Source organism: Palaemon carinicauda, chromosome 22 (assembly GCF_036898095.1).
Source record: "Palaemon carinicauda isolate YSFRI2023 chromosome 22, ASM3689809v2, whole genome shotgun sequence".
Classification (NCBI taxonomy): Eukaryota; Metazoa; Arthropoda; class Malacostraca; order Decapoda; family Palaemonidae; genus Palaemon; species Palaemon carinicauda.
This window is the reverse complement of record NC_090746.1, coordinates 40,422,378-40,441,026: the sequence shown is the minus strand read 5'-3', so window position 1 is coordinate 40,441,026 and position 18,649 is coordinate 40,422,378. Positions and strand designations below refer to the sequence as shown.

The 18,649-nt window shown below is 37.5% G+C and overlaps 1 protein-coding gene across 2 annotated transcripts in view; it reads left to right on the top strand.

Moving 5' to 3' along the window:
- Positions 1–18,085, top strand: part of LOC137616065 (glutamate receptor ionotropic, delta-1-like) — a 158,789-nt gene extending 140,704 nt beyond the window's left edge. For both annotated transcript variants that reach the window (XM_068345742.1, XM_068345741.1), the window contains exons 15-16: positions 9,622–9,736; positions 17,749–18,085. In XM_068345742.1, coding sequence (XP_068201843.1) covers positions 9,622–9,736; positions 17,749–17,838 — 205 coding nt within the window. In that variant the 3' untranslated portion in view covers positions 17,839–18,085. The remainder of the gene's footprint in view (positions 1–9,621; positions 9,737–17,748) is intronic.
- The last annotated feature ends 564 nt before the right edge of the window (positions 18,086–18,649 follow it).

Genomic DNA, 18,649 nt, shown 5'->3' with positions numbered 1-18,649 from the left:
ACTTACACTCGAAGTAACAGGTTGATTTAAGAATAGTTGCTCATAAAAAGTATAGTACTCACCCAGCTTTGTTTTGGGAGTAACATAAAGAGACCTTTAGACATTCAGTATTTATACATACATATATATATATATATATATATATATATATATATATATATATATATTTATATATATAAATATATATATATATATATATATATATATATACATATATATATATATATATATATATATAGATATATATATACACATATATGTATATATACATATATATACAGTATATATATATATATATATATATATATATATATATATATATATATATATATATATATATATATACATATATACACACACATATATATATATATATATATATATATTTATAAATGTATATATATACATATATATATATATATATATATATATATATATATATATATATATATATATATATATATATATATATATATATTATGGATGGAGAATTACATAAACTCCTGAGCTCCAAACTCACCTGTTTATTTTAACATAAATCTATTTTACTTGAAAATTAATACACGAGCTCTGAGAAAATAATGCAACTCCGAGACGGCAATATATAAAAACACTAAATATCCAAAGGTCTCTTACTTAACACTCAAAACAAAACTGGGTGATTACTTTACTAGAAATATTAAAAAACAACCTCTCACTTCGGTTCTTAGTCAGGGATTACGAGTAAGGCACTGGTAAACATACTGGTGATCTAAAATAATACACACTTTACAAATATAAATATATTCTATAAAAAGTTACAGCAATAATACAAAAAGAATTAACACCAAATTCAAATTACTCGTAATATTAAACCTGAAAAGAAAAAAAAAACTTATTTTATGATCAAATAAAGACTCTGAAATAAAATTATACAATCACTTGTTGCACTGGAAATTCATTTAAAAAAATATTTAATTTTGATAATTAATGAAAATAGTTAACACTTTAACACTAATGATTAAACACTAAATGAAATTTACATAAATGTACCTGTTACACTTACGTCTTGGATCAAAATAGGTAACCATACAGCTAACAAAATAAATAAACTGCTGTTTAACCTAAATTCACGGGGCCAGTTACAAAAATTTATGTTAAACAAGTACTTATAATAACACACTACACTTGGTTTAACCTTCAATAGATTCATCAACGTTTGAACACACTATACATGATATATGTTTGATAGAAATCGTTAATCCCGTTTGAGAAGGCACACACTTGATGCACTTGAGAGATGAGAGGGTGTTGGTTCTTTTAAAGGGGCATTCCTAGGGGCATATATATGGATTTACTACATCTAGAATTTTCTAAATAGATAATTCTCGTGGCTTGGGGCAAGACTCCACCGGCGTAAGGTCGCCAACGTAGAAAATTGAACACTGGAACAAACCTTGCTTGCAAGGCAACCCTCTCTCTTCTAACTCCCCCCACCTCCCTCCACGAAACAGTAAAAAAAGTGTAAATCTATCTCGAGAAGTTTCACACATATTCTAACCACGTGAAAACACAAAAATTACAAAGGCCTCAGAAATATCCCTCCACTTGATTCTGTATATGGTCTTTCTGTGTCAGTCGAAACCCGAAAATTTCCTTAGTTCGGGAATCCACCGACTTCTTTTCCTTCCTCTACTTCGTTTACAATCTCAAGGGACCATTCTGTTATTCTTAATATTCGTTTATTGCCTGTCATTCTTATTATATGTTCTGCCCATATCCACATCCTCTGTTTTTGAAAGTTGTTAGAATATCTTCTACTTTAGTTTGCTCTCGTGTCCGTGTTGCTCTTTTCCTGTCTGCTGGTGCTAATCCCGTCATTATTCTTTCCATAGCTCTTTGAATTGTAAGGCTTCAAGTTTCTGATGCATCACTTAATACTGGTGGAACCATCTCATTAGAAACTTTCTTTTTAGAGAAAGTAGCCTTCTAATTTTCATAACTTCATTTTGTTTACCAAATGCTCTCTATCCCGTGCTTATCCTTATCTTAGTTTTACTCATATTCATTTTCAGTCCTATATTTATGCTTTCTCTATTGAAAACTTCTATCATCTTCTGTAATTCCTTTTGAAATTCTTTCCATGATTCACTAAACACAACTATGTCACCTGCAAATCTTGAGATGTTAAGGTAATTCCCAGTAATATTAATTGGTACATTTTCCAATCTAAATTCTTAAAAGCTTCCTCTAGACATAATGTGAATAATTTAGGAGAGATGGGATCCCCTTGTCTAACTTCTCTCTCCATCAAAATTTTCTCACTATCTTTGTGTAGTTTTGCAGTTGTTGTACTTACTGTATAAATAGCTTGAAGTGTTCTAACATAGCATTCTTCTATTCCTTATTTTTTATGGGCTTTCATTACTGCTGATGTTTTGACAGAATAAAAAGCTTTGCCAATGCCTATAAATACCATACATAGTGGTTTGTCATATTCTGTAGATTTTTCCATCAGCTGGTTAATTACATGGATATGGTCACTTCTAAAGCCTGCCAGCTCTATCGGTTTATTAAAGTCTAGCTGTCTTTCTATTCAGCCTAATATGATTTTTGTAAATATTTTATATATTATGAAGAGTAAACTTACTGGATCGCAATTTCCCAGGTTTTTTTGTTAATTAGTAGAAAACAGTTTTTCCAAGTTGTAGGTATAGAGCATTCTTTCAGACATTTGGTGTAATGTTCAGCCTCGATCTACTATTAAATCAATTTTTAGTCCATCTTCCCTTGCTGCTTTGGGTCTTTTCATGCCTTTCTTTACTTCTTCTACTGTTATTTTTTATACCAACTCAGGTGTTTCATTATTTCTATCGGTGAAGTTATTTCTTATATCACTATTGTATAGCATTGTATAGAAATCCTCAATAATTTTCATATATCCATCACTCCGTCTCTATTGTGGGTAATATTTCCATTTTCATAATTCAAAACATACATCTGTTGCAAACATCTGTTGGTACACCTATTCCAAGTATTCTTTTCATCAATTTGATGCTGCTTCCTTTATTAAATCATCCCTCAATTTTGGTCTGATTGTGTTTACGAGTATCCTGGGCTTTTAGTTTATTTATTGTTTTGAATATTTCTACTAATTCTATTTCACCTCTCTTAGATTTTATATATATATATATATATGTATATATATATATATATATATATATATATATATATATTCATATGTATATATATATATATATGTATGTATATATATATATATATATATATATATATATATATATATATATATAGTATATATATAAATATATATATATATATATATATATATATATATATATATATATATATATATATATATATGTATGTATGTATATATATGTATAGATATACATACATACATATATATATATATATATATATATATATATATATATATATATATATATATATATATATATATGTATATATATATGTATATATATACATATATATATGTGTGTGTATTGATATACATGCATACATACATATATATATGCATATATATATACATATATATATATATATATATATATATATATATATATATATAAGTATGTATATATATATATATATATATATATATATACATATATATATATACATGTATGTATGTATATGTATATGTATATATACATATATATGTATATATATATATACATATATATATATATATATATATATAAGTATGTATGTATATATACGTATATATATATATATATATATATATATATATATATATATATATGTATATATATATATATATATATATATATATATATATATATATATATGTATGTATGTATATAAATATATATATATATATATATATATATATATATATATATATATATATATATATATGTATGTATGTACATACATACATACATACATACATACATACATATGAAGGAACTTTCTTCGAATTGTTCCTGTGATGCTTTTATCCACAACACAATGGTAGTGAGAACTATATAATTTTGATTACTTTATTTTATGATTTAAATAGAATTTAACCATGTAATTTTTACTTTAGGTAAATAATTGTGAAAGACATCCACAATCCAAATATTTTTCATTCCTTACACAGGACCGACAATATATGACAATCAATACGTGGGCACGCAAGTAATGTAAATACTGTACTGTTATATCTATGTGGAATGGTGTGATATCAAAACACTCCCTTTGTTTAATAGGACTTACAGTACTATATTATGAAAAAAATTTCAGTATTGTTGCTGTTGATATATAAAAAAATCGCGATAAATTTGTCTTGGGAGAAATGTTTTTTAAAGTTTCATAATTTTTCCACCAAATCTATCATGCCTGCTGTCATTCTCTTGCTATATATAGTACCGTATATAGACATTAGTCTAATTAGTTATAAATATGGGTAAAATGAAACTAAACTTCTTAATACTAATTTTTAATTATTCCTACGCTGATACAAACTTCTGAGTCATTTACAAGGGCAACTGTTAATCAAAGAATTTGGTTTGATTGCACCATGCTTCGATGCTGCGCAACCATAATACATGCACATAATGCAAAAGAACTCATGATCACAACACCTCACCACTACACTGCTGGTAACTGGTTGCAAAATGAAGAGTAGGTGCTCTCACTTCCTCTCTACGAGCAAGCCTTATACATTCATCTCGCCTACCCTTTCAGTGTTTAGTGCTCTTGGCTTTTTTTTTTTTTTTCATTCATGGTCAATTGAGTCACTATTCATTATCTGCGAGTTACGAGTGAGTGCTTATGGCTAGTAAATCTCGGTATTTACGTTCTTGCCCAGGGGAAAGCGACTATTGTAGTATTCTTATGAGCCGGACAGAGATAGACACACATCCCTTTTGTCTCTCTTGCCTAGTCAAAGACGTTCAAGGGAATCACCATGGAAGTACTGTGGGAAATAGACTTCCTCCCAATGGGAGAGATATTTTTCTTGTCGCAGGTAACTCAACGAGATTTTCACCTTCCTGCGTCTCCTCCTAAAATAAGTTTGAGACGAATCTCATTCTACGGGGCAAGAACCTCCATTTAGTTTTTCATGTGATTTCCCTGAAACCTTAACTACAACAGGTGGCAAACATAAGACCCAGACTAGTGTCGACTACGCACAGCGAGACCTTGAACCAGCACTTGTTAAAGCTTCTTATCTTGAGCCAGTACCAGCACATTAACCATGACTATGAAAAATGAACAGGCTTTTTCAGAAAGATGTTCTCGTTGGAAGGACTCTAAAGTTGAGACAGCTTTAGCCCCTAGTCATGAAACAACAGTGTTGGAAGAGGAAACTTTGTAATTCCCAACACGTTCTCACGAACTAGGTTTGCCTTATAACTATTGGGGACCTAAGAACTCTTTAGAGGCTTATGAGGAGGGTGGTCGGACAGCATCAGCTGTATGCACACCCCAAAGCATCCCAAAATTACACATTCCTTTCAATTTACCCTTTCCTTCCTTACGTACTAGAATAGGGAAGTCGAGTAGGATAATAAAGAAAACTGCAGTGTTCCACGATTCAGATGGAATCATAGTTCAGCCAGACAAAGCTGTACACTCCGCTCATGATTACACCACCACATGTGCCAACTTTTCTGGGCATGAAATTTCTTCACAAGCAGGACAAGTTTACAGTTCATCCCAGGTTACCATGCCCCTTTGCAATGACAGATCATTTGCTAATAGTTTAATGCGTGAGAACTTTTCTCCGCAACCCAACATGGTTGAGACATCCTCCCTAGAGAGTCCAGGGGATGGCCAAAACAATGGTCCCATGGACATGACTGATAAGCAGAAAATGATCTTCTGCTCAGTAGATTTTCCTTCACAAACTTTGAGAGGTAAAGAAGGGCAAGAAGTCTCCCACCTACTTCAATAACAGAACTCCAGTTTGACTTAGAAGTCAACCTTACTAAGAAGCGTAGACGAGGCCTGCATCAAAGACGACCCAGAGAACTCCCAGTCGAGAAATCTTTCTCATATAATTGACTGAATCTGAGAAAGGAAGGAGGCCCATAGTTCATATCCAAATGTTGAGCCGAGAAAGTTTCCCCAGGCTTCTCTCTGTCTCCTTATCTTGCCTCAATGTTTTTACTGCTAAAGAAAGAAAGGACATTCGAGACGAAACAGGTAATTCTCAAAACTTTGATATCATTACTATTGTTAACCCTGCAGAGTCAAGTCATCACTGAGTAAGGAGCGGTCATGACTGACCATGAGTACGATCCAGGTATGGCTATGAAAGTTAGGTCCCACATATCTCCAAACCAAAAAGCTTGGTCTTAAATGATTTCCTATCATGAATCGTTTAATTTTCCAGATACTATGTTAGTCACCGTTTTCACCAATACTACAGAAATGGTCGATGTCCTCCTCCCTTGACTCTGGAGTATAAAACCAGGAGATCCAAGGGAGTCATATGGACACCACAAATTGCTATGCACTGTATAAGAAATAGTTGTCGGTTCTGGAACTTCTCACGATAAAACCCAAGAAGACCACTGGACCGAATAAAGAGGGGTGTCAGCAATCACTGTTTGACTAAGTTGCAATAAGTTTGCTTGACATGTCATGATAGAAATTTAACTGACGTCTTCCCTGGGAAGAGTTAGTCAACAGCACGAGTACTATGTAGGTCAAATAGAACCCTTATACTAGGGGTTATTCAAGAGTTTAAAGCTATTCCAAGACTGCTTCTCCTTGAATATGGGCTGTTTGACAATTTTGAGAAACAGATCCTGTATCATTCTTGGAAGTTTAGATCTAATTCTGGTTCTTGAAGTGGGCCCTTGTTTGAGATAACTAGAACTCTTCTCCCTGGAAGGACTATTGACGCCCTTGTTACCAAGGTTTCCAGAGAGCAGACTTGTTCTTTAGGAGTAACAACCCCCCTACTATTGAGGTGGGAGGAAGGGACTTATCTCCAAAGATTATCATCACAATCCCAGACAGGAGGGCTTAAGTTAGGGATCTGATACTTTTTTCCTTTACCACCACCCCCGAAACTTAATTCAGAAAATACTATATTCTCTGGGGTTATCTTATTCTTATTTTGACAATGAGATCCAGATTCCGGTGATTTTCAGTTGGACCTTTTCCCAATTTTGCCTCTCAAGAAGTCCTTTCATGAACGTTGCGCTTTATCCCCTTTGCCTAAGGATACCATGTATCCCCCTCTTTTGGTACCCTCACATCAGAAGTGAAGTTTTACTTCCTGAACTCGATCAGCCTATTGGTCAAGACCTAACATGAAAACTCACTATCCTCAGGGGAAACTTTGCCAGGGACCCCCACTCCCTCGATCACATAATATCAGTACACCTGCCAATTTTACCCATTTCTGGTTAAGTAAACAAATCTAGACTCCAGTTGGAGAATATCTCAGGTTTAACTCTTTCGCGATTTTGTCTATCAAAGAGGTTCCTAATGACATAAACAACTACAGTAGTTGAATTTGTCCCATAGGGCAGTGCGAGTGTTTTGATAGAACAAATATGTGGGACATACTACTTTCTTTTTGTTCACGAGCTCTGGCTGCTCCGGAAGATCAGAAACACTTTCTCTCTCTGATTAAGAGAAACTATCAGGAGAGCCTGTACATTTTCAGGGGAAGCATCATTAGCAACATCCCTTTGAGCACATGATAATGCTGCAACCTTAGTGTTCCGCAAAACCACTCGGTAGTGCCAATCCTTAAACCCCACTTTGTTCGGGAGCTCTGGTTACTCCAAGAGAATGTATTCAGAAACATTTTCTCTCTTTGTTTAAGAGACACTATCATAAGAGCCTATATATCCTCAGGGAAAATGTCAATATTCCCAACCCTCGAGCACGGGATACGTGTGGGCTTGCCACAGCCTTAGTATTCCGCCAAGCCACTCAATTTTGCAAATCCTCAAAGCTGGTGGATGAAAGAAACACTCACCTTACGGACAATTATCTTAAAGATGTCACATACAGGTTTTAGGACGCATTCTCAGTAGGTATTATGGTTGCTGAGCAAAATAAAATAACTGTTATCAGCTCTCATGGGACACGTGCTAGTTCTAGCCTCAGATCTTATTATTCTCGTTTTCATTTTATATAAGGGGCACTAAGCAGGATAGTGAATTTGATTGGACTGGAATCCTGCCATTTGTTTTCACCCTGATGCAAGTACGAAGGCCTTGAATTTCATTAGTATTTGGTGATATGCTAATATTGTATTTTTATTATGTAACACTTGATGTTCATATCACTTCACCCCTGGCGAAGATTCTCTTTCTTGGATATAAATATGCAGCATTGCCTCTATACGAGCCAGGTACTCCGTTCTTTGATGATTCTCTTTGATCTCTTGCTATTACTTATAGTAATTGTCTCAGAGAGGATGGGTATACCTCTCAACTTTATGGAGACTTCACTCCTCAGAAGAATCGGAAGTTTTGCGTTGCCTCCTTATGAACCATCTTCACTGGCCACTAATAATTCACATTGATCTCTTTTTATTACTTATTGTTATTGGATCTTTCAGAAAGTAAGGTATACTTCCTAACTTCTTGGAGACTTCCTCCTAAGGAAGACTCATATAAATGACTCAGAAGTTTGTATCTGCTTAGGAATAAACTACAAAATTTAATACAATTTTTTTTTTCCTAGCTATGCAAACCAGGCATTTCCCGAAGTTCCCACCTTAACCGTTCTACAAGTCTTTGTACAAGTTAGTGTTGTGAAGAGAGGTTGTAAGCAAGTCCTCTTATGCCATCCGCATGCACTATGGCTGCCCAGCAACGAAGCATGGTATAATGTTTCAAACCAATTTTTTTATTGGCTGGTCATAGAAGACATGATTAGCAGTAACCCATAAAAATGACTCGGATTTATATAGCTAGGAAAATTACAAATTGTGGTGGAAATGTGGGAGGTTGGGCTGTGGCACCCTAGCAGTACCAGCTGAACTCGGCTGAGTCCCTGGTTAGGCTGGAGGAACGTGGAGAGTGGAGGTCCCCTTTTTTGTTTTGTTTCTTGTTGATGTCGGCTACCCCCCAAAATTTGGGGAGGTGCCTTTGGTATATGGATGGATGGATGGATCAAAATTTGTAGTTTTTCTGAATATCCTTTGATGACTTTTTCATTTCCTAATGCACATGAACCATTCCCCTTCTTGTGTATGGAATCAAGGGAAAAATATACAAATATGTGCAAGAAAGTTTTTTACAACAAATTTAAAAGTTTAACCAGAATATGAAAATAAATCTCTTAAGCAATAGTCTTTAGTTCTGATGTGGTTAGTGGCCCTTCTCCATTACAGTGAAAGTTAACTGAAAATTAAGTAAAACCCATTTATAATATATAGAATAAATAAAACTGACCTTGCTACAAAGAGTAAGATTTACATATATTCTAAAGAGAACGTGAATCAAAAGCAGTTAAAAATGGATTCCACGTTAATCTCTCTCTCTCTCTCTCTCTCTCTCTCTCTCTCTCTCTCTCTCTCTCTCTCTCTCTCTCTCTCTCTCTCTCTCTCCCTCTCTCATAATGCTTGTTAATCTACACTTTTGCCCTATTTTTCATGTTTACTATGTAATCTTTCAGTATGCAGTGGCTCCGATACTTTGGCATTATTGAGCACACCAAAAGAAGATATTATTCGGTAGCTTGTGAGGTCAGGGTGTCTTCAGGTGGTATCAGGCCAATGTCTGTTATTCAGGTAAGATTACTGTCGAATTAATGCTTAAAACTTAAACAAAATCATATGTCACTATATTTTCTTAGTTTTCCTAATTGGAGCCATTGTTATGTTAAAGGAAATTTATGTAGCAGTTGAACAATTCTGTACTGTGATTTTTACCTAATATATTTTTATCTGCTTACAATGTCTTTCTTGTGGAATTGACTCAAATTTAATATGGGTTGTTACAATTTAAAGTTGGCTTAAATTAGAGTTTATTTTGGCTCTGTGGAGTAGAGATGTTGTCTTACTCCTCAGCTAAAACCCAAAATAAGTATTCATAATTATTTAACTAGTCTAAAAGCAAAAAAATCCTTTTTTTTATCTTTTTCTTTTTAGGTGTAACTGCCTGTAGGATTCTTAGGTATGCAGGTTTGTACAGGTCTTGAAGGGTGCTGGTGGGGCACCTTCATGTTCGCTAAAGAGATGTATCCTCACGGTATCTGCCCTGCGTGTAGGGGTCACTCTTGCATGAAGGATTCTCCTTGTCAGGTGTGTCAGGAGTGGTTGTCCTCCCAGTGGCTAAGGTTTAGTAGGCGATTGAAGAAGATGGCAAAGAGGGATCATTCACCTCCGAGGTCAGTCTTGAAGGGGAAAAAACCTCACCCTCAATTTCCATCGTCTCGACCTCTCCACAACGACTCTGTTAGTTCGACTTCCCCTGTGTGTCGGACAAGTACGAGTGGCATCCTTGTGACTCTAGGACAACCTTGTGCTTCTACAGGGGAGTCTCTCTCTGATGAAACACTTAATCTTCTATGGTCTTCATTGGGGCTCACGGGTTTCCGTGCAAGGAAAGACTACAGGAGGTCTTACGGTTAAGTGCGCAATGAGATCAGACCTCCTCCCCAGAGGTTAATTCTGATCTTCCCTCACGAGACTCTGTAAGTTGTAGTCTGAAAGAATCTTGTAGGCTCTCAGCTGTCTTGACCTCAGCTTCCATTCGCCACTACTTTCTCTCTGTTTTTTGCAAAGGAAGGTAGTTTTTCCTTCATAGGCTGATCATTCGAAAGGACGAGTTGATGGTGCTCACTTCCATAGGGAAGACGAGCACAAGGAAAAGCACGAGCTGACATCCTCTCGACCCCTTCCTTTTTATGACACTCCACATAATCCAAAGAAGCAGTCGCAGGGGACTTAATCGGTAACCATGCCAATCTCAAGGGACACCTCTTGGTTTCTGGACCATCACCAGACAGTGAAGCAGCCAGTCTTAGGATTGACCGCCCAGTTGCAGAAAGTTTCTTCACCGGCCATTCATACCATCCCGCTGGAATCCTCTCAGGGGAGTGAGGGCCCATCTGATCCAAGACGCAGCACCGAGGCTAAGCAGCCATGCTCTTGCTCCTCCCAAACATCAGGTGTCCTCTAGGTATCAGGAATATCTGAAGACTAAGGCATTTACCAGCCAAGATCCTGTCTGGAAGAGGTTGGGATTGATTACGATTGTGCCTTAGAGGAGGAAGAAGAATCAGGATGCAAACACTCACCCGCCAGGGGATAACGTCCATCCTCGTGCGAGCAGAAGACCTAGGTCTCTGAGGGAGATCACTCTAACAGACAACCATAGGCTTTCCCCCTATAAAGTTGAGCTAGCCAGAATCCTCTACCAAGGTGGCAGAGGTTACCCCTTCTGCTCCCTCTGAAGGAGTAAGACCTAAGGAGTCAGAGAAGGAGGAGAGTTCTTCCTTTTCGAGGACTTTAATATCCATCCGAGTGAAGGCAAGGGCACTAAGATGTTACCCAAGAATTGCCGCTCTATAGATGAGTGTTAATCTTGAAGGGAACGCCGCACGGCCTCAATGTTTTTCTCCATAAGACTGGAGCATAGCGGTCTTCCTCTGAGGACTCAGTTCTCTGCCAAAAGGAAACTTGATGACGACCTTGATCCTCCTCAGGCTGCTATGGGTGCTAGCTCGGAGGAGGAAGAACCTTTTGATGACAGCTATTAACATTCTGCATTCCCCAAGATCTCTCCCCTAGAACAAAAGGATAAGATTTCCTTTTCTTGCAAGATCTATCCAGCATAAGGAAGGTCAACAATCTAGGGGAGGTGGATCAAATCCCAGTGGAGGGTAAGGAAACGGTTCTAGACCTCTTCTGCGATATGCCGAGACCAAACAAAACTAAGGTTTCCTTGGTTGAGGAGCATCAAGGTAGGAAACAAGAGGGCTAGCGCCCAAGTGACGGGAACATCACTATCCCTCCGATCTGTGGATTCTTTTCGGTTACTTCCTCCTCTGTACGTCTGGTGGAGGAAGCACTACAATATGGTAGAGGATGGTCCATCTCCTCTACCGTTAGACCTGGCAATCTTGGTTCTAACTCAAAACTTTTCTTTGGCCAAAATGGTAACTTTGCCAGTACATTTCTCTGTGGGAGATGTCGCCAACATGGAAAAGGTTACAGGGTGTTCCTTGCAATAAGTTTCATGGTTGGATTACTGGTTAGGGACAGTAGGTTACCTCATGAAGAACAAAGACCTCTCCATCCCTCAGAGGAAGGAAGCATTGTTAGCCTTCCTCCTCTTTGGGCTAAGATTGAGGAATTCCTAACCGAGAACATAGTCAACCAGTAGGTCAACTGGGTTTTGAGGTGCCACGATATGGTAGTCTAAAAATTCCAGTGGAGGGAAACGATGAGGTTGCGTTATGCCCTGCTAAATGGTCCTTCACTGTTCAACATGGAGGGCATCGAGGCAGTTGCGGAGGGATGGAGGAAGGCAAGAAAGGAGTCCCTTCTCCATAGGGCAATGATCTCACACTCCCATGCAGCGGTACCTCCATTGCGAGATCTTCTCCGGCTAATGCCTAGGGACTGAAGAAGAAGACCTCTCAATCAAAGTAAGCAGTGCAGGCTCAAGCCCCCGGAAAGCCCCTTCAACCAAGGGGTTCCAAGAAAGGCAAAGGAAGTAGGAAGAATAGATGAGGATGATCCCTCTAGGGGAGGCATTCCCCCAGCCAGTCCACCGTAGGGTGATACCTGAAGAGCAGATGGAAGAGGGGGATGCTCCTCAGAGCTGAGCCTTGGTCAATTTCCATATTAAGATGGATACATTGTCCTTCATCTGAAGATGTAAGATTCCTACATGAGGGTATCCGTGAAGAAATAGGCCCTACAAGCCGAAGTCCAGACCATGCTAGAGAAGGACTCTTTACAAAAGGTCCCTGGAAAGTCACCAGGCTTCTACAGTCGCTTATTTTTTTAAGAAAAGCTGTCCGGAGGCTGGAGACCAGTCATCGATTTCTTGACATTGAACGAGTTTGCACATCAGACCCATTCATGATGGAGATGTCCTAGAGGGTCAGATATGCCGTCAGACCGCAGGATTTCATGATATCATTAGATCTCAAAGATACGTACTTTAAGATCCCCATTCATCCATCAAGTAAGTACCTAAGATTCACATTAGAAGAAAAGATATACCGATTCAAGGTACTATGTTTCAGCCTGTCCACAGCATCCCAGGTGTCCATGCATGTCTTAAACATAGTGTCTACCTGAGCACACAAGAACGGCATTCATCTACTCCGTTACCTAGATAATTGGTTGATTCTGGCAGACTCAAGGAAGTCCCTTCTCTATCGAGACAGGCATCTCGCATTTTGTCAGGATCTGGGGATCATGGTAAATTATAAGAAGTTTCACCTGCAACCAGCCTCAGAAATGGTATATCCGGGAATGAGAATTGGGACCAAACTGGGCAAAATCTTTCCCTCTAAGGAATTAATAAAGAGACAGAGAGATAGCCCCGTCTTTCCTCTTGTAAGACAAATTGCCAGTATATTAGTGGCAAAGGCTGCTGTGACATCTAACTTCTCTAAGAGAAGTAAGTGCCCAACGGTCGTCTGTGCATCAGATTTCTACAGTGGCAGCTGAAGAACTTTTTGTCTCAGCAAGTAGACCCACCAAGGAGCATTCTAGTGCCATAGGTCAAGAGTAAAAGAGAGACCTAAGATTGTGGGTGTCAAAAGAAGGGTAGGGGGGCTCATCTGTTGCATATCACGGTAAACGGATGGTGTTTCAAATCCGGGCAGCAGTGCCCCATAAACCTCCTGGAAATGAGGGTAACATTTTTTGCCCTTCAGCACATTCATCGGCTCCTTTCAGGACACTCCTTGGTGCTGATGAGCGTCAATAATACAGTGATGTCTTACACAAATGAGAAAGTAAGTAACTTTTCACAACACCGATGCCAGCTTTCTCTTGGAAAAGAAGAACGTTCTGGCAGACAATCTGACCATGAGTACTCGTATAGTAGGCTCTGAATGGTCCTTAAAGCAACAGATAGTTAACAAAGTTTTCACTTTGTCGGGTTCGGCGACAATCAACATGTTTGGTATGTCCCTTAACCGGAAGATTCCAGTGTACTGATCGCCAGTACCAGATCCCCGGACGTTCGGGCAAGATGTATTCCAGCATCTGTGGGAAAGGATGGATGCCTATGTGTTCCTTCCTTCTACCTGGTAAGGAGGGCCTTAAACAAAGGCAGGGCATCTCAAGACCTGTCGATGAACTTAATAGCACTGCTGTCGCATCATGCAGAATGGTTTTCCTACCTTCTGCATCTGCTCACATAGGTATTGAGGGAGCTCCCCACACTTCCCATCTATTCAGACAACCACACATGAAGAGATTCTATCGAGCGATTCAATTGCTTCGTCTTCATGCTTGGAGGTCATCCAGCAACTGCTTGCAAAGAAGGGCTTTTAAAGACGCAGTTACAAAGCGGATGATAGGATAACTCCTGGAGTCATCTGCCTCAGTATATCAGGCAAAGTGGTCCCTCTTTTGTTGTTGGTCTCGTGGCTGGGGTATCGCTCCTCTCAGTGCCACTATATCAGTAATATCGGAGTTCATATTGTACCTCAGGGAGGAAAAACTTTGTTCACTGTCGGCAATAAAACGCTATCGCTCGGCCTTGAGCATCGTCTTCAAGCTGAATGAAATGAATATTTCCTCCTCGATGGAGCAATCTCTCCTCATACGGAATTTTGAGCGCACATGCCAAGACTCAAAATCCAGCTGTAGTTGATCCTAGATTTGAGCCCTTCCGGATTGTGGGTCTCCAGTCTGTAACAGATGATCCTGATCAGCTGTTACTCTTAGAGAGCCTGCCCACAAATCAGCAGGCTCTTCGTAAGTACAGTGAGAAATAAGGGGAAGATTACAAAGTACTTGATTTCTTCCTGGATCAGGCAGGTAATCAAGAGAGCCATTCTATCAGATCCCTCTCATTCCGGCTGCTGTATGCGTGTCCATGACATCAGGGGTATCAGTATATCCATGGTGTGATGCAGGTGTTACACGCGGGCATGTGGAAACGGCAAATTTATGTTCACCCCCACTTCATTCAAGACATAACCCAGAGAAACCTAGACATGTTCATCTTAGATCATGTGATGGCTGTGCAAAACGTAGTCATTCAACACCTCGGCTCCCTTGTAGGACAAGTAGAGTTGGTTGATGGCAGATGTTACCCACAAGTAAGCTTAGCAACGTGTGAGCGACTGGTCACTTACCGTTTCATTTTTTCCTTTCTGAGCTCAACTTCCTTACGAGAACCTCTGCAAGCTGACCTCCTCTAACTGCAGGTGGGTACCATACCCTTTGTGCAACCTGATATATGTATATATATTTGTTATGTCCCTGTCCTCTAAGCAAAGTGGAGTCTGGCAATGTCTAGGTTAAGTTAGGAGCTTAACTACAATTTTACGTTTATCTGGTCAAGTCACATTGCTACATTCTACAGTAGCACTGATTGTCTAGGCCATTATCCTATAATGATTATAAGGTGTAAGAGTGGCACCCCGGGATAGTCTCCAGCCAGTCAGTTTTAGGGACTTCCACACACCATGGAGTGAGTCTCCTATGTAAAGAGCGTAACGTTTCTATATAGTGCCGGAACAAATGATGAATTTGAAATAATTTCTCCTAACTATACAAACCCGAAGGTCTTTACACATACTGGTCCGACATCACCTTCTCCAAGAAGTCTTACTGCAACTGCAAAGTGATGTTTGTTTACTAGTGCTGGTGTGAGCGGATGATGGGTTACCCAAGGCCATCTCGAATACCTTTCAAGGCGACCTTTGTTACCCACACTACCCCCTGCGCTAACTAGCGAAGGGTAGTTGCACCTTGCAAAAGCTTTAAGGGCTGGTTTTCAGCTAACGCCGAGATAATACTCCTATGTAAAGAGCTTCAGGTTTATATAGTTAGGAGAAATACGAATTATCAAAAAAATCATCATACGTACCGTCATTAGGCTGAAATTATAAAGCATTTTTTTTAAAAATGAGATATGCAATTTGTTAGGAATCCAATGTGAGTAGTCACAAATATTACTTGGTTGTTATTGAAATTTGGGAAGCATTATTATCATCCTCTCCTCATACACCTATTGACGCAAAGGAAATCATTAAAGTAATTAAATTGTCTCCTAATTTATGAATTGAGGTTCATTCTGTAGTTTTCAAGATGACTAGCAGAAGTAAGTCGATAGTAACAAATTGTCCACAAGTGAAAGCTGTGTACAATTGCTTCCTTAGCTTCTGAATTTATAAAAGATCTTTCAGGACTCCGTGGGATCTAGAATTTCATATTGGCTACATTTGTAGGTAGTATTCTGGTCAGTGCACCAGCCACCCGTTGAGATACTAGCGCTAGAGAGTTATGGGGTCTTTTGACTGGCCAGACAATACTACATTGGATCCTTCTCTCTGTTTATGGTTCGTTTTCCCTTGGCCTACACACACACACACCGAATAGTCTGGCGTATTCTTTACACATTCTCCTCTGTCCATACATCTGACAACACTGAGATTACCAAACAACTCTTCTTCTATCAAGGGGTTAATTACTGAACTGTAATTACTCAGCGGCCACTTTCCTCTTGGTAAAGGTAGAAGAGACTCTTTAGCTATGGTAAGCAACTCTTCTAGGAAAAGGACACTCCAAAATCAAACCATTGTTCTCTAGTCTTGGGTAGTGCCGTAGCCTCTGTACCATGGTCCTCCACTGTCTTGGGTTAGAGTTCTCTTGCTTGAGGGTACACTTGGGCACACTATTCTATCTAATTTCTCTGCCTCTTGTTTTGTTTAAGTTTTTTATATTTTATATAGGAGATATTTATTTTGATATTGCTCTTCTTAAGATATTTTATTTTTCCTTATTTCCTTTCCTCACTGGGCTATTTTCCCTGTTGGAGCCCCTGGGCTTATAGCTTTATAGTAATAATAATGATAATAATAATAATAATAATAACAATAATAATAATAATAATAATAATAATAATTTGCTGTTCATAACATTTTAATGACTCAAACAATTAAGACGTATCAAGGAGAACATTAAAGCCTTGTTCATAGTATTCTTTACTAATATTTTCATTAAGGTATGGCTTCTTCACACCCCCAGTTCTGGTGTTGAAAGATTTCAAGAAATTGAATCATCATTGCCTCTTGTTTGTCATATATCCAGCATTTTGTAGACCAATTTAAAGCAATAATGATTAAGAATTTGAAACTACATATACTGATTTGCATTTTTTAAAATGAGAGTTGTTGTTTTTAGAATTAACAATTAAAGATTTAGACGATTTTGAGTTGACTTGAAAAAAAAAGAAAAAAAAACATACAGCCCTTTTATCCTATTTTGTAAGATTTGTGATTTAATCTTCCTAGACCTTCAATTTCAGGTGTAGGGTGTGGGTAGATTTTTTGTTGACTTCATATTTTCTATTGTTTTATATATACTGTATGCACTGAAATTATGTATGGTTGTTGCTGAAATGAAGTAGAATAAATGAAAATTCTGTCAAGTTATGATACTTAAAGCTTGACTTGTCTTGGTGAAAGGTAGTTTTCAAAAGTTTTATTTTGAGAGAATGAATTGATTCTCGATATGTGGCATAATATGGAATTTATCATTCATCTCGGTTTACCTCAGGTTTTCCGTTGTTGATGAAGCTGCCATTCTTTTTATTATAGGTGCAAGGATCCTTCTACGTACTTGGAATCGGATTGTTTTTTGGGTTCGTCATTTTCTTAGTTGAAGTTATATGGCCAAATGCTCCATAATAGCTCTACATCTTTTGTAGCAACTCCAGTCAGATGTCTCAACTAACACTCAAGTAGTATTGCCAATCAGACTTCTGAGCTAACACCCAAGTAGTACAGTATCTCCAGCCAGACTTCTGAACTAACTTTTAATTAATCCGAGTTTCATGTATGTTTTACATATTCTTTTATAAAGTCTTTTGCAATATATCATATATGCAATTAATTTGGTATTGTGTAAAGATGACTGATAACTTCTTTATTTTATTACTATGTACAGAAGTCTTAGATATTAACATATAAAGGTATTATAATTCTTTACTAGTTTTTTTTTTTTGCCCTCGTTGGTGCAGTTTTTAATTTTAAAGGTAATACTAATGAGATAAAGAGCCTTGCAACTTACATAAAATAAAATAAAATTGCCATTGTAGCCTTTCCTTTGTACCTTTTCCATTGTATTTTTTGTTGCAATGTTATTATTAATCAAAATGTGTATGAAATGTGCTAAAAAAAGTTACATTATTTGATGTCACAGTCTGTGAATGTAGGTTGCTACTGAAATACTTGAAAAATCAAAATAAGAAATATAAAGTATATAAACTTTATCTGCAGAACCTTTAGCTATATGCAAGAGAGGGTCTATGTCTATGCATACCGACTGTACCACTCATGAATATTTTAGTTTATTTAACACATGCACCTGTTGAAGTAGATTTGATTTGGTTATTAATTACAGTAATTGAAAATTATTGTTTAGAAACAATATTACAAGATAATGAAGATCAGAACTAAGGTCTTACTAGTCAAGTATATTCACTAGATCTGGAGGAGA